Raw genomic sequence first — 12792 nt, 5'->3', positions numbered from 1 at the left:
ATGATGCTCCGTCCCACCAGATTTTAACTCAGAAAATCATATTCTGAGGACTGGTGTCTAGGGCCTTGCTCCCGAGAGAGAGTCCGCAAACCGGGAGCATCAACACCACCTTGGAGCTTGTCAGAGATGCGGCATTTCAGGCCCACCCCAGGCCCACTGAACCAGTATCTGTCTTTCTGCCGGAACCGCATTAAAGGTACACCTGAGAACTTGAGCAGCACCCTCCCGAGTCAGTGTTTCTCAAGCGGTAGATGGCAGGTGGTACTATCAATTTGTTGGCCATGAACATTTTTAAAATAAAAAAGATCCAAAGAGAACAGTACGTGTCACAGATTGTTTACAGTAAATACTGTTTTATGCGATCTTAATTCTGGATGCGAGCGTGTACGTATGTGTTTGTGAATCGTTTCACAACATTAAATGCGTTTCTTACTGTTGGCTATGGTCTAAAAGCTCTGGAAGCCACGTGCCCGGGAGCAAACTCAGAACTTGAGAGCTGTGTGGTCAGGGGCTGGCTCCACAGAGCTTCCATCGCTCAAGAGTCTGAAGGAGCTCTGGTGGCAGAAGGAAAGCTGGCCTGCCTAACGAAAACCCCAAGTTCACTTTCTGGTGGTTAAAAAGAGCTGAAGCTGCCTAAATGTCTAGAAAGCAAGAAACTAAAACAAGGACACGGACACAGGTTTGTTACCAAAGAGAACCACTGGCTTGCTCATTATCACGAAGCTGTGCTTGGGGACAGACCCAAGGAGTGAAGCTTAGTTGTCTAATTTATAAGAATAGTAATATATTTAATTACAATCGTAGAGCCAGCCAAAGGGTAAAAGTATTCAAGCTGTAAACTTCACGGAATTCACAAAACCCAAGTTTTCCCAATTTCAATTATTGTTAATATTGGGCAAGAAGTCCACTGGTTGCTTTGTGATAAATTACCTCTCAGTGATCTAAAAGTGTCATCTTGCTTCTTTGCTTATGTAATGGCCATCTGCTTTGTTATGTGAAACTTTTAAGTTACAGAATTGCAAGACCAGCCCTCCTCCTGCACCCAGAAGTCTCAGGCACCAAACTTTTCATGATGAAAGATAGGGGGCTTCCTGGGATCCTTTTGTAGGCTCTGCAGGTAGCAGATGAGCATGACCCATTTGCTGATTTCTTCAGGGTGTCACAGAAAGGGAGATGTGCTTACTTTGCTCGTGTTACTTAAAGTGCTAGACATGGAGCTGTCCAGATCCAGACTGGAGGAGTGTTCCTGGAGGCCTCTGGCTTTACTACCCTACATAAAGAAAAGCAATCAAATTAGAATCCCTTAGGCTTGTGCAAAGGCATCAGATAGAAGCAGCTTGGTCTATTTAAACCACCCCAGGAAAAATGATCTACTGAGATAAAGCTGCTGAGCACATATGTGCATTAAGATAATCAACATTTTTTTTTTAATAGCACAGCAACCTAAATGTTCCTGAACACCTTGTGTATGAATCATTTGGCAGCGATGACGGGCAGGAAGAAGAGACAATCTGTCTATGAAGAAAAGCAAGCACACTCAACACCTCTCTCCCAAGTCCCAAGCTGTCACACCCCATCAGCTATGGGACGCCCAGACAACACTCTATCCACTCAGGAGCTCTCAGAGGTGGCCACCTGGTTTTGTAAATGGACTGTTTTTAATTATCTCTAAGGATGCTGCAAAATTCTGAGAAACACCTTCAAAGAAAATAAAATTTAACCAGAACAAAATTAAGCATGGTTCAGATGGAGTGTATCATGAAATTAAAAAAAAACAATAAAAACAAACAAACAAAAAAACTCTGTAAGACATTTCAAGCTCCAGAAAGATGTGAAACTTTGAAAGAAAATCAAACTCTGATCTCTCACGAGTGCCATCAAAGGTCAGGTACACCTGCTGGGGTGGGGAGCACACAGCATGTAATTTCTTAGGGAACTCCCAGACTGGTGTCTAGGTTTCCTCTGTGCTTCCTGCAGAGTGCAGTGCGCAAACCTGTCCGTACAGGGCCAGATACTAAATCTCTTGGGCTCTGGGGGCCATATTGTCTGTGGCAACTACTCAGCTCTGCACAAAAGCAAATTAAGAGTATAGGTAAATGAGTGGATACCACTATGTCTCCAAAACTTTATTTACAAAAACAGGAGGTGGGTGGCATTTGACCTGAGAGCCACAGTTTACTGACCCGCTACAGAGAGTTCTAGACATGTACCAGCCGCGGCTGACAGTAAATGGTTTTTTAAGCTGTGCCTCGTGGCACTTAGGGAGGATGGGTCCCACACTTTATTACATCTAATCTGTGCTCTTCACAGAGACTGGCCAGCGAATAACATCCTTTTAGGAAACAAAAATACCATGCTATGTAAGAGAATTTCTTTTAACCTAAACCAAGTTAAAAACTGAAGTGTAGGGCGCCTGGGTGGCTCAGTTGGTTAAGCGACTGCCTTCGGCTCGGGTCATGATCCTGGAGTCCTGGGATCGAGTCCCACATCGGGCTCCCTGCTCGGCGGGGGGTCTGCTTCTCCCTCTGACCCTCTTCCCTCTCATGCTGTCTCTCATTCTCTCTCAAATAAATAAATAAAATCTTAAAAAAAAAAAAAAAAAAAAAAAAACCTGAAGTGTAGGTAACACTGCTCTAAGACTGAGAAGACATTAAAAAGGTTTTTACCCTTCTGTACTTTATAACAAACACTGATGGCACAAAAGCAAAGAAATGAGGGCGCCTGGCTGGCTCAGTTGGAAGAGCATGCAACTCTTGATCTCAGGTTTGTGAGTGTGAGTCCCACATTGAGTGTAGAGATTAAAGATTTTTCGTTTTGTTTTGTTTTGTTTTGACAGAGATAGCGAGAACGGGAACACAAGCAGGGGGAGCGGGAGAGGGCGAAGCAGGCTTCTCGCTGAGCAGAGAGCCCAGTGTGGGGCTTGATCCCAGGACCCTGGGATCATGACCTGAGCCGAAGGCAGACGCTTAATGACTAAGCCACCCAGGCACCTTGAGCATAGAGATTACTTAAAAATAATTTTTTTTAAAAAAAGGCAAAGAATTGAATCTTATGTTCTCTTAAAAAGTGATTTTAACTTAGATGAGGAGAAATTATGCTACTTACCCGGGATAAAATACTTTCTAAAGACTCCGTTAAAGATCTCTTGGCTTTATTTTTCAGCATATCTAGTCTAAATCGAGTGGCACTTGGTGGTAACTCACTTCCAATATTCTCTGCTGCAATCTGTGAGGTCTAAAAAGTGAAACAATGAAAAGTTAAGTCAGTCACTTACAGCTTCCTTGCTCCCTTCCTTTTTCCCTTCTTAAAGGAATGATCAATCTCTAGGATGCATCTTTTTGACCCCAGGACGTTATTCTGATCCCCTGACCTCATCTCATCTGCTCCTCGAAGGCAAGGCTGCAAGTCCAGGAAACAGTCTGCCTCAAAGCACTGCTCCCAGTCTGCCTCAAAGCACTGCTCCGACCACTCCAAACAAAACGAGGAAATGTGCTTGGAAACCACTCCGTTAACAAAGCTCGTGAGCTCTGGCTCTGCGGTCAGGATCAGAGATGTGTCCCTCACTAACTGGCCTTGGACAAGCTACTTCCTCTCTCCTCGACTTAGTTCCTTCCTCTGTCAACTCAGACCCACCTCACGATCTAATCCTAACGCTGTGTTGTGAGATGAAACAGGTAAAACCACGTGAAGCATTGAGGAAAGGGGCTGGTACCGAGGTGGACAGTGTTAGCTCTTCCAAGTAAAGAACAACTTACCTTTGGGGGAATTTCAGAGGCTGAAACAAATAGAATCCACTCCATAACTTTAAATTTTATTTTCTTTTTTTAAGATTTTATTTATTCATTTGAGACACAGAGATACAGAGAGAGAGAGAAAGCATGAGCAGTGGGAGAGGCAGAGGGAGGGGGAGAAGCAGACTCCCCACTGAGCCAGGAGCCCGATGTGGGACTCGATCCCAGGACCCTGGGATCACGACCTGAGCCGAAGGCAGACGCCCAACCATCTGAGCCACCCAGGCGCCCCTCTATAACTTTAAATTAATCCCTTCATCACCTTCTGTGGAGCTGTCTTCTCCACTTCTTCCTCTCCCCCACCTACAGGTTCTGTCACCCCTTCCCTCTGCAACCACGCTTGCCCCCCTCACTGGTCACAACATGAAGTTGCCAACACAATGGCGTTTGGATGCCAACCAGAAAATGAGGTTTAATCCTACTTATTAACAAAGAGGTATGGTAAAAAAAAAAAAAAAAAAAAAAACTATAAAAACTCTCTAGATTAAAAACACAAACAAGCACATACTCCAATACTCTAAACTCAGACCATTCTTTGTTGTTACATACTTCAAGCATACAGAAAAGCGCACAGACCAATATAACACATGCATCTGCACCCCTACCCCCGCCCCCCCGACTCAGCTCTAGCCAAGTGAACATGCACGTGTTGAGAGCAGTGAGGATCGCGGGCTCCAGAGCCTGGGCCCAGATGAGATGCTTCTCTGTGTCTCCCTAGCTCTGTGGCCTTGGACAGATCTTTACCTGCTGCCCCTCCGTTCCTCCACCTGCAGACTGAGGACACACAGGGAACTTTCCCCACAGAGCACTTATGAGCTTCAGATGAACTAATGCACATTAAAGCACCGAGAACATACCTGATGCTCAGTAGATGTCAGCTATGAGTCACGATCATTGACTCTTAGCTACTGTTTCCCATGTTTTATGGAAAACATTACAGACCTCTGTGATGCCTCCTGGAACCACTCTCCATTTCCCAGCTGCACAAATAACCCCGCTCCTGAAGTTGGTGTTCGTCAACTCGTACCATGTACCTTCATATACATGTATGTATCCATAAAACATACGTAATGGTTTACATGTAGTTGAAACTTTAAATGAACAGATCATCCTGTACATACCCTCCCATAACTACCTTTTGTCTTTCAATGTAGTTTTTCAGATTTATCTGTGTTGACAAATGTTCTTGGATTCACTCACTTTAATTAGAGTGCAGTTGCTCACTGTATAACAACGTAATTTGTTCACATTCCTATGCTTAAACATGTATTCCTTCGTGCTTTTACAAAGGAGACTGAGCTAATCTCTACCGAACATAGCTCCTTAGCACAGATGTGAAAGTTTTCGCAAGGTAAATAATTAGAAATGTCCTTGCTGGGTCACTAGGTCTGCGCATCTTCACAGGTACCAGATACGGTCAGATTTTTTTCCCCTAAATGGTACTAATTAACAGTCACAGTATCAGTACATGAGAGTTCACCTCTACATGGCATGGTCAGATTTCTCCATTTCTGCCAATTTGATAGCTACAGATGGTCTCTTAATTTGTCTTCCCCGGATTCCTATGTGATTATGCATTTTTTATTATTTAGCTATTTGCTGGTCAAAGATATAGGTCTTCTTTGAAATGATGAAATCCTAGTTCATCAATGAATGTCAAACATTTTTCAAGGCATAAACGAGAAATAAAGGGTTCTGATAAGAGCTACCTTTGGCTTCATGCAGTCATCAGAGTTTTACTTCTGTGAGAATTAGAATGTGCATTAAGAGAATGACAACTAGCTTAGAAATTCTTTGGAGGGAGACCATCATTTATCTTTGTGTTTTCGTAGAGTATACGGAGCATGCTCTGGACACTTCCCACTTGCTTGCTGAAGGAGCGAATGAGCAATGATCACCAGGTGGGCCCTGGGGAAACACGTACCCAAAGCAACAGACTCCCGCAACAGATACTAACTAAGTGCCTGCTAAACATCATGCAGCACGGGCAGGTGCCTTACTCACTGCCATTGGTCTTGTGCAATCATTTACCAAGTATCAGGGCCACAGACTCCAGAGCAAAGGAAAGGATCCACACAGGGCCCTTGGGGGCCTGCCCTTGACTCGCCGCCAGTTCTCCCACAAAGTTAAGAAATCGTGCGCTTGCTTTCAAACTCCACACAAGTTTCCATGAAGTAGAAGCATTTTGAATGGATTGTTTTGATAGATAAAGAAAACACTGGCTACAAGACCAGTGACACACAGCAGAAAGTACATACAAGAAAAACTGCACTTTTCCTTTTCTGAAACCAGGCCATAAGAATGTCTGTACACGGAGTTCAACGCTTCGTCCGCTCTCCTCTCCCACCTAACATGATGCTTTTCCAGGTCTATCACCACAATTCTAATATGCTTTGAAAATAATTCATGTTTAGAAAATATATTCCTTGTTCATTTTAAAATAAGCATCTAGAGGGCGCCTGGGTGGCTCAGATGGTTAAGCGTCTGCCTTCAGCTCAGGTCATGATCTCAGGGTCCTGGGATCGAGTCCTGCATCGGGCTCCCTGCTCCTTGGGAGCCTGCTTCTCCCTCTGCCTCTCTCTCTCTCTCTCTCTCTCTGTCATGAATAAATAAATAAAATCTTTAAAAAAAAAAAATTTATTAAAAAAAAAATAAATAAATAAATAAATAAAATAAGCATCTAGAAGTTTCTCCTTTGAAGAGGATGCTGGTTCTTCCAATTTGGGGTGCTAGAGCAACTTGCACCGAGTCGCCACACTGCCCAGCCCAGGACAGAAGGGTGAACTCTGCACAGAAGTGTGGAGCCAAGTTTTAAATTCTGCGGCTACACCGACGTTCTCAGGTCAGAACCCACCATCCTGTGGCGCCGTGGCGTGCCCACGAGCAGCCTTATTCCTAACAACGAGCACCTGCAAGTAGCCAAGGTGTCCACCAGAAGGATGATGGAGAAAACTGGGGCTGGCCCACGGGAATAAAAAGGAACAAAGGACTGATGACACGCAACAACATGGATGAGTGGCACAAAGTGAAAGAAGCCAGAACTGAAAGAGTAAAGACTCTCTGATTCCATCTGCAAAACTTCTAGAATAAGCAAATCAACCTATGGTATAAATAATCAAAACCGTGGCTGCCTGGGGGAGGGGTAGTGAGGACCAGCAAAGAGGTACGGGGGTACATTCCGGCATGAAAGAGGATGCTCTCTATCTTGATGGGGGCTTGGGCCACCTAAATGTATGAAGTCCTCAAAACTCAACGAGTAGTGCACTCAAGATCTGTGCAGCTTACAGGATGTAAATCTCCAAAGACAACTGTGAACAAATACTGAGCTACAGCTAATTATATGCACGCTGAAGTGTATGGGAATAAAGAGTGCTGGTATCAGAAATTTACTTTACAAGTCATCCCAAAAAAGGTGAAATAAGAACTGGACGGATATATGGGAAAGCAAATATTGCAAAATGCGACAAATGGTATAATCTGGATGGTGGGTATATGAATGCTCATTGTTTCTTCCAACTTTCCTACATGTTTGAAATTTTTCAAAATAAAATGTCAGAAAAACTCCTCTACTGGAAAATGGACCCAGGCAAATCAGTGAGTAGTTATATAACATTAAATTTTGTTAGGTATGTTCCTAAAAAGCATAATGATTAAAATAGTGCCCTTCGGGGCGCCTGGGTGGCTCAGTTGGTTGAGCGACTGCCTTCGGCTCAGGTCATGATCCTGGAGTCCTGGGATCAAGTCCCGCATCGGGCTCCCTGTGCGGCAGGGAGCCCGCTTCTCCCTCTGACCCTCCCCCCTCTCATGTGCTCTCTCTCTCATTCTGTCTCAAATAAATAAATAAAATCTTTAAAAAAAAAAAAATAGTGCCCTTGGACCTGCGACACATCAGCTGTCATTCCCTAACATGCTGCTTGACCTCTTTTCCACATCTCCATCTCGAACAATGGTATTATACCACCTGCCTCAAAAAAGTTGTAGAAAAACTGGGATCACTCATGCAAAAAATTCAAACTCTGTATGTGGCAAACATTCAGTAAGTGGCAGTTGATTGAATATTCTTAATTTTTCACACCAGCTCTGTCCAGACAAGTAGAAACAGTATGTCCACTTACTAAAATGTGACACTTTCTAACTTTATTATTTTATAGGTCTTTGCCCAAAGCGATTCTTCCTTTTCCACAAGAACAAAACGTCCTTCAGTTGTTCTATTTTATAAAAATGGTTCCTCTGACAGCTATCCAACGCTACCATTTTAGTCTTTGAAAAGCACATACAGCATCACCACTGGCTCTGAGAAGTGCAGCCCTGGGTCTGTGCTCAGTGTCCTCTGTCCACTTGAGGGCCGGGGGCCAGAGAAGTTCACTGCCAAAGCCATGGTTCTAACTCCTCTCTAGGTCAAGTCATAACACTGTCCAAAGGCTATGGGAATTTTTAGGTGCAACAAGAGCATAATGAGATCCATGTAAACTATGTGGTAGCAGAAAATGAGAGCAGGAATCTACTGGTGAATCTCAAAGCTTCATCTGATCCATCTAAAAACAGCAGCTGCACTGAAAAGCCTGATCCTCAGAGCCCGAGTGGGTGTCCAGCCTGGGGAAGACCCAACCACAACTGGGGATCAGAGCAACTTCTTTACAGGCACGGACGTGAGCCTGCTGGGGAACAAAATGTTTAGAAACCTCGAGAGAAAGCACTGACAGCTCTGCTTTGTGAGGCCTGGAAGCTGTGACATTAAATTCTCTCATGTTTTCAAATGGAAAAAAAATTAAATATATTTCTCCACTGGACTAAACTATGCCCAAATCATAAAGATACTTCTCTGTTCCTTAAATATCAGTTTGTACTTAGGTCAAAACTTTCCATCCACCATAAATGCTTCATTCCCCTCCAGCAGTTATAAATCATTTCAAATTATCAATTTCCTGTTGGAACAAGTTAGGGAAGAAAATTACAACAGGGAAAACCTATTAATGGCACAAGAGGGAAAAAAAGGGGGGGATGGAAACAAGAAAATAGGTTGAAAAGCAGCAAAGAATTCACTGTCAGCGTAGGCTGGGTGGCCCACCCGAGTGAGCTGGAGGAGCACAGAACTCCCACGCTGTCCTGGGAAGGGAGGGATGGGGGCTGACAGAGGCCAGACACACATACGGTGCACTGACGTTAGGGTCCCTGCTAAGAGATGCTAAGGTTGGCCAAGGGGATGAAAAACAATGTTGGACACTGTACGTGAGCTCTGTGAGCTCAGGAAAGGGACCTGACTGCCAGAGCCAAGTGGAAGGTAGGAATCTGGGGAGAGTAAAACCATATCACCGTTAGGTGACCAGAAAAGCAGAGGTGTTTATAGGGAGAGGGTGCGCCACTGAGCATTAAAGCCCCTGTAGAACAGATCAGTTAGGCATTTTATAAAAAGGCAATATACTGGGGTGCCTGGTGGCTCGGTCGGTTAAGCGCCCAACTCTTGGTTTCGGCTCAGGTTATGATCTCACAGTTGTGAGATCGAGCCCCATGTCAGGCTCTGCGTTGGGCGTGGAGCCTGCTTAAGATTCTCTCTCTCCCTCTGCTCCTTCCCACCTTCCCAATCTCTCTCTCTCTCTCAAAAAAAAAAACAAAAACTGCAGCGCGTGGGTGGCTCAGTCAGTTAAACATCTGCCTTCTGCTCAGGTCATGATCCCACGGTCCTAGGATCGAGCCCCATGTTGGGCTCCGTGCTCAGCGGGGAGCCTGCTTCTCCCTCTCCCTCTGCCCTCCCCACCACTCATGCTCAATCTTAAATAATAAAAAATAAATAAAATCTTTAAAAAAATAAAAAGACCATATACTTTTGGAAAATTAAGGATTTTCTGAACATCTTTCAGTGATATTTCTCTAGATTTTCTGACTTACAGGGAACTTAAATACAAAATGCACACCTGAAGCTCTACTGGTTATCATGAATTGACTTACAGAGTCTAAGGGACATGAGAACGTGATCCGTGACACCACGTGTATGGAATCGCAGACTCGGAGCCCCAGCTTCGGACACAGCACCCCGAGACAGAAAAGCTGAACGATGCTTGTGCCCAGAAGAGGAAGGCAAGCCAATTTGGGACCTCCAGCACGTGAAACAGCGTCAATGCCAGTCTGGTACGTGGATGCCCATGCGCCAGGCTCCCCAGCACGGCACCTGACCGGTCAGTACAGCTACCTTACATTCACATAGTACTGACATTCCAGAGAACCTCCGGGCACCTTACAGAATTCTGAAGGCAGCGATGCAAGGTCATTCCCGTTGTCCCGGGGAGAGAGGGGAGGTGACAGAGACGGGCTCCCTGCAGGTCAAGTAGCTTGCTGTGGCAGTATCTACTCTCCAATTCCTTCTTGAAGCTCTACACCCGCCCTCTTGTTGGGAACGCCTGCTCCACCCACCCCGTGAGGCAGACGCAACTTCTCTCACCGCCTCCAAGCAGTCTAAATATTTCCAAATTTCCCCTACATGTGCAACAAGTAAAAATAAAACACAGGGAGAAAAAGAGTTTCAGAACTTGAGAAAATCCTCAAGTTTCTGTTTTACACAGCATCCTGGTAAAATTAAAAGAGGGGAAAAAAATGCCATACCTGCTTTATCTCCCCAATATGGATGTGACCTTTTTGTTTCTCTTCATATAAACATCTCAGGAAAGAAATAATCAATTCATTCTCTCGCTGTTCACTTCTTGGTCTCGATTTCTTAAAAAAAAAAAAAAAAAGAATATATTACATTTATTTTTAATTGTCAACAAAACTGCTAAACCATGCCTTTGAAAATGCTAACAGCTTCCATCCACCCGTTATAATGGCTGCTTTTACCCAATCATCTCACTAGGGGGCACAAATGATCCTAGCTAGACATGGACACCATTACGGGACAATGGAGCCAGTGGGCCAGATTCAGCTTTTGACCTCTGATGTCCTTATACCTAAAATAAATATTTCAAATCAGATAGAAGCACAGATAAAATATTTAATAAATAAGCTGTCTTGAAAACAAGAAAAGAATAAAATCTGTGTAAACATATCCAGAGGTCAAGAGCCATAATGGCCACATGTTTATAAACTTTTATGGCTAGGGAACTGGAAAGGAAAACAGCAACTGGATCGAGGGTCATGGTCCCACCCATCCAAAGTGCTGTTCAGCATGAAGCACTTTCTGCAAGCCCCACAAGGCCTAAACTTGCACGCAATATTTCATGGCACTGACTCATTTTTTTTTTTTCTCCTTTCTTTTTTAAGGAAATTCTCCCTACATCTTTTATTTTTCAGATAAGTAGTGGCAAAGCACACTGAACTAGAAATCAGGATACATAGGTTCTGGTGCTGCCACAACAAGATTACATGACCAAAGGCGAGTCATGTAATCTTAGCTTCCTCATCTGTTCAAAGAAAGATTATGCACAAAGTAAACTCCCCAATTCTTTGGATCTGAAACATCAGTGTTCATTTTTAGAAGACCATGTAATTTATTATTTTCTCTGAAAATGAAGAAAAAAGTTATTCTGAAGACACACAAAGCTTCTAGCCTATAAACCTTGAAAATATGGGTTTTTGAAGAGTTTGAGAGTGAGAGAGAGAGAGAGCAGGGGGAGGAGCAGAGGGAGGAGAAGCAGACTCTGTGCTGAGCAGGGAGCCCGCCAAGTGGCGGGCGTCATGGGAGCCCTGGGATCATGACCTGAGCCGAAGGCAGACACTTAACCAACTGAGCCACCCAGACACCCTGAAAATGTGTGTTTTTCATAATGATGATTATCCATTTTCCTGCTGCTCACCGCCCCCCATCCAAACTTCTAGCCTGCTCTTCAAAACAAAGACTGTAATAAATGAATCAACTATACAACCATCTAGTCTGGATCAATACCACCCTTGGCAACCTCCTCTCTGAGCTAACCTAGAAGCAATGATTTTACCCTTTGTGTCACAGGTTTTAGAAGCAAAGGTAACACTAACCCAGACCTTCTGGTATTCCTACTCTTTAAAAAAAGATCATTTAAAATGTAAGTTGTTCCTAAAACTGAAGGAAAAGACAGTAAATCATTAGAAGGGGTTGTTTTCACTGAGGACTTGCTATTCTTTAAATTTCAGATTCAAGGATTGAATATCTTAGAGCAGATGCTCTCAATCTCAATTCCAAGCTGTGAACCCTGATGTTATGATGAAGTTTTACATGTTTTATGTAACAAGTGCATTTTTCCAAAGAAAGTTCCCTTCAGATCTTCAAGAAAGGAAAAGGATAGTCATATACCACAATCCCAACCTTATACTGAGTAGCCCAAGGAGGTGATGGATACACGGTGAGTTTACACGCCCAGGAGGCACGAGGAACCCTCATTCACTGCTGATGGGACTGCACGATGACACAGCTGCTGTAGGGGCCAGTTTGACAGCTTCTTACCAAACCAACCATGCCCTTAGCACTCGATCCAGCCAATCACACTGCTTCATATTTACCCAAATGAGTTGAAAATTTGTGACATACTAAAACCAACACACAAATGTTTATAGCAGCTTCATTTATAACTGCCAAAACTTACGAGCAACCGAGATATCCTTCAACAGTGAATAAACAAATTGTGACACATCCATAAAATGGAATATAAAGGGCACCTGGGTGGCTCAGCTGGTTAAGCATCTATCTGCCTTGGGCTCAGGTCATGATCCCGGGGTCCTGGGATGGAGTCTCACATCAGGCTCCCTGCTCAGCAGGAGAGTCTGCTTCTCCCTCTGCCTCTGCTCCTCTCCCTGCTCGCACTCTCTCAAATGAATAAATAAAATCTTTAAAAAAATGGAATATTATTCAGCACTAAAATGAACTATCGGGCCATGAAAAGACACAGAGGAACTGTAAATGCATGTTGTTAAGTGAAAGCCAATCCACTGCATGCTGTATGATTCCAACTGTATGACATTCTGGACGAGGCAAAACAATGGAGACGGTGAAAGATCAGTGGGGGCCCGGGGTTTGGGGGAGGGGGGGCAGAAATAAACT

General features: G+C 44.0%; 1 protein-coding gene across 10 annotated transcripts in view; it reads right to left on the bottom strand.

Annotated features, from left to right (window-relative positions):
* The window catches only part of TBC1D1 (TBC1 domain family member 1), a 230385-nt gene that overhangs the window by 89017 nt on the left and 128576 nt on the right, over nt 1-12792 (bottom strand). For all 10 annotated transcript variants that reach the window (XR_010409330.1, XR_010409331.1, XM_045881325.3 and 7 more), the window contains 3 exons: nt 10389-10499; nt 3106-3234; nt 1184-1270 (listed from right to left, as the gene is read on the bottom strand). Coding sequence is in view for 8 of the 10 variants with exons in the window: in XM_045881325.3 (XP_045737281.1) it covers nt 1184-1270; nt 3106-3234; nt 10389-10499 (327 nt within the window). In the remaining 2 variants the exon portion in view is untranslated. The remainder of the gene's footprint in view (nt 1-1183; nt 1271-3105; nt 3235-10388; nt 10500-12792) is intronic.

The sequence above is a fragment of the Mirounga angustirostris genome, unplaced genomic scaffold, assembly GCF_029215605.1.
Source record: "Mirounga angustirostris isolate CCGP_5_RB_7025 unplaced genomic scaffold, mMirAng1.0.hap1 SCAF_2, whole genome shotgun sequence".
Classification (NCBI taxonomy): Eukaryota; Metazoa; Chordata; class Mammalia; order Carnivora; family Phocidae; genus Mirounga; species Mirounga angustirostris.
This window is presented reverse-complemented; position numbering and strand designations above follow the sequence as displayed.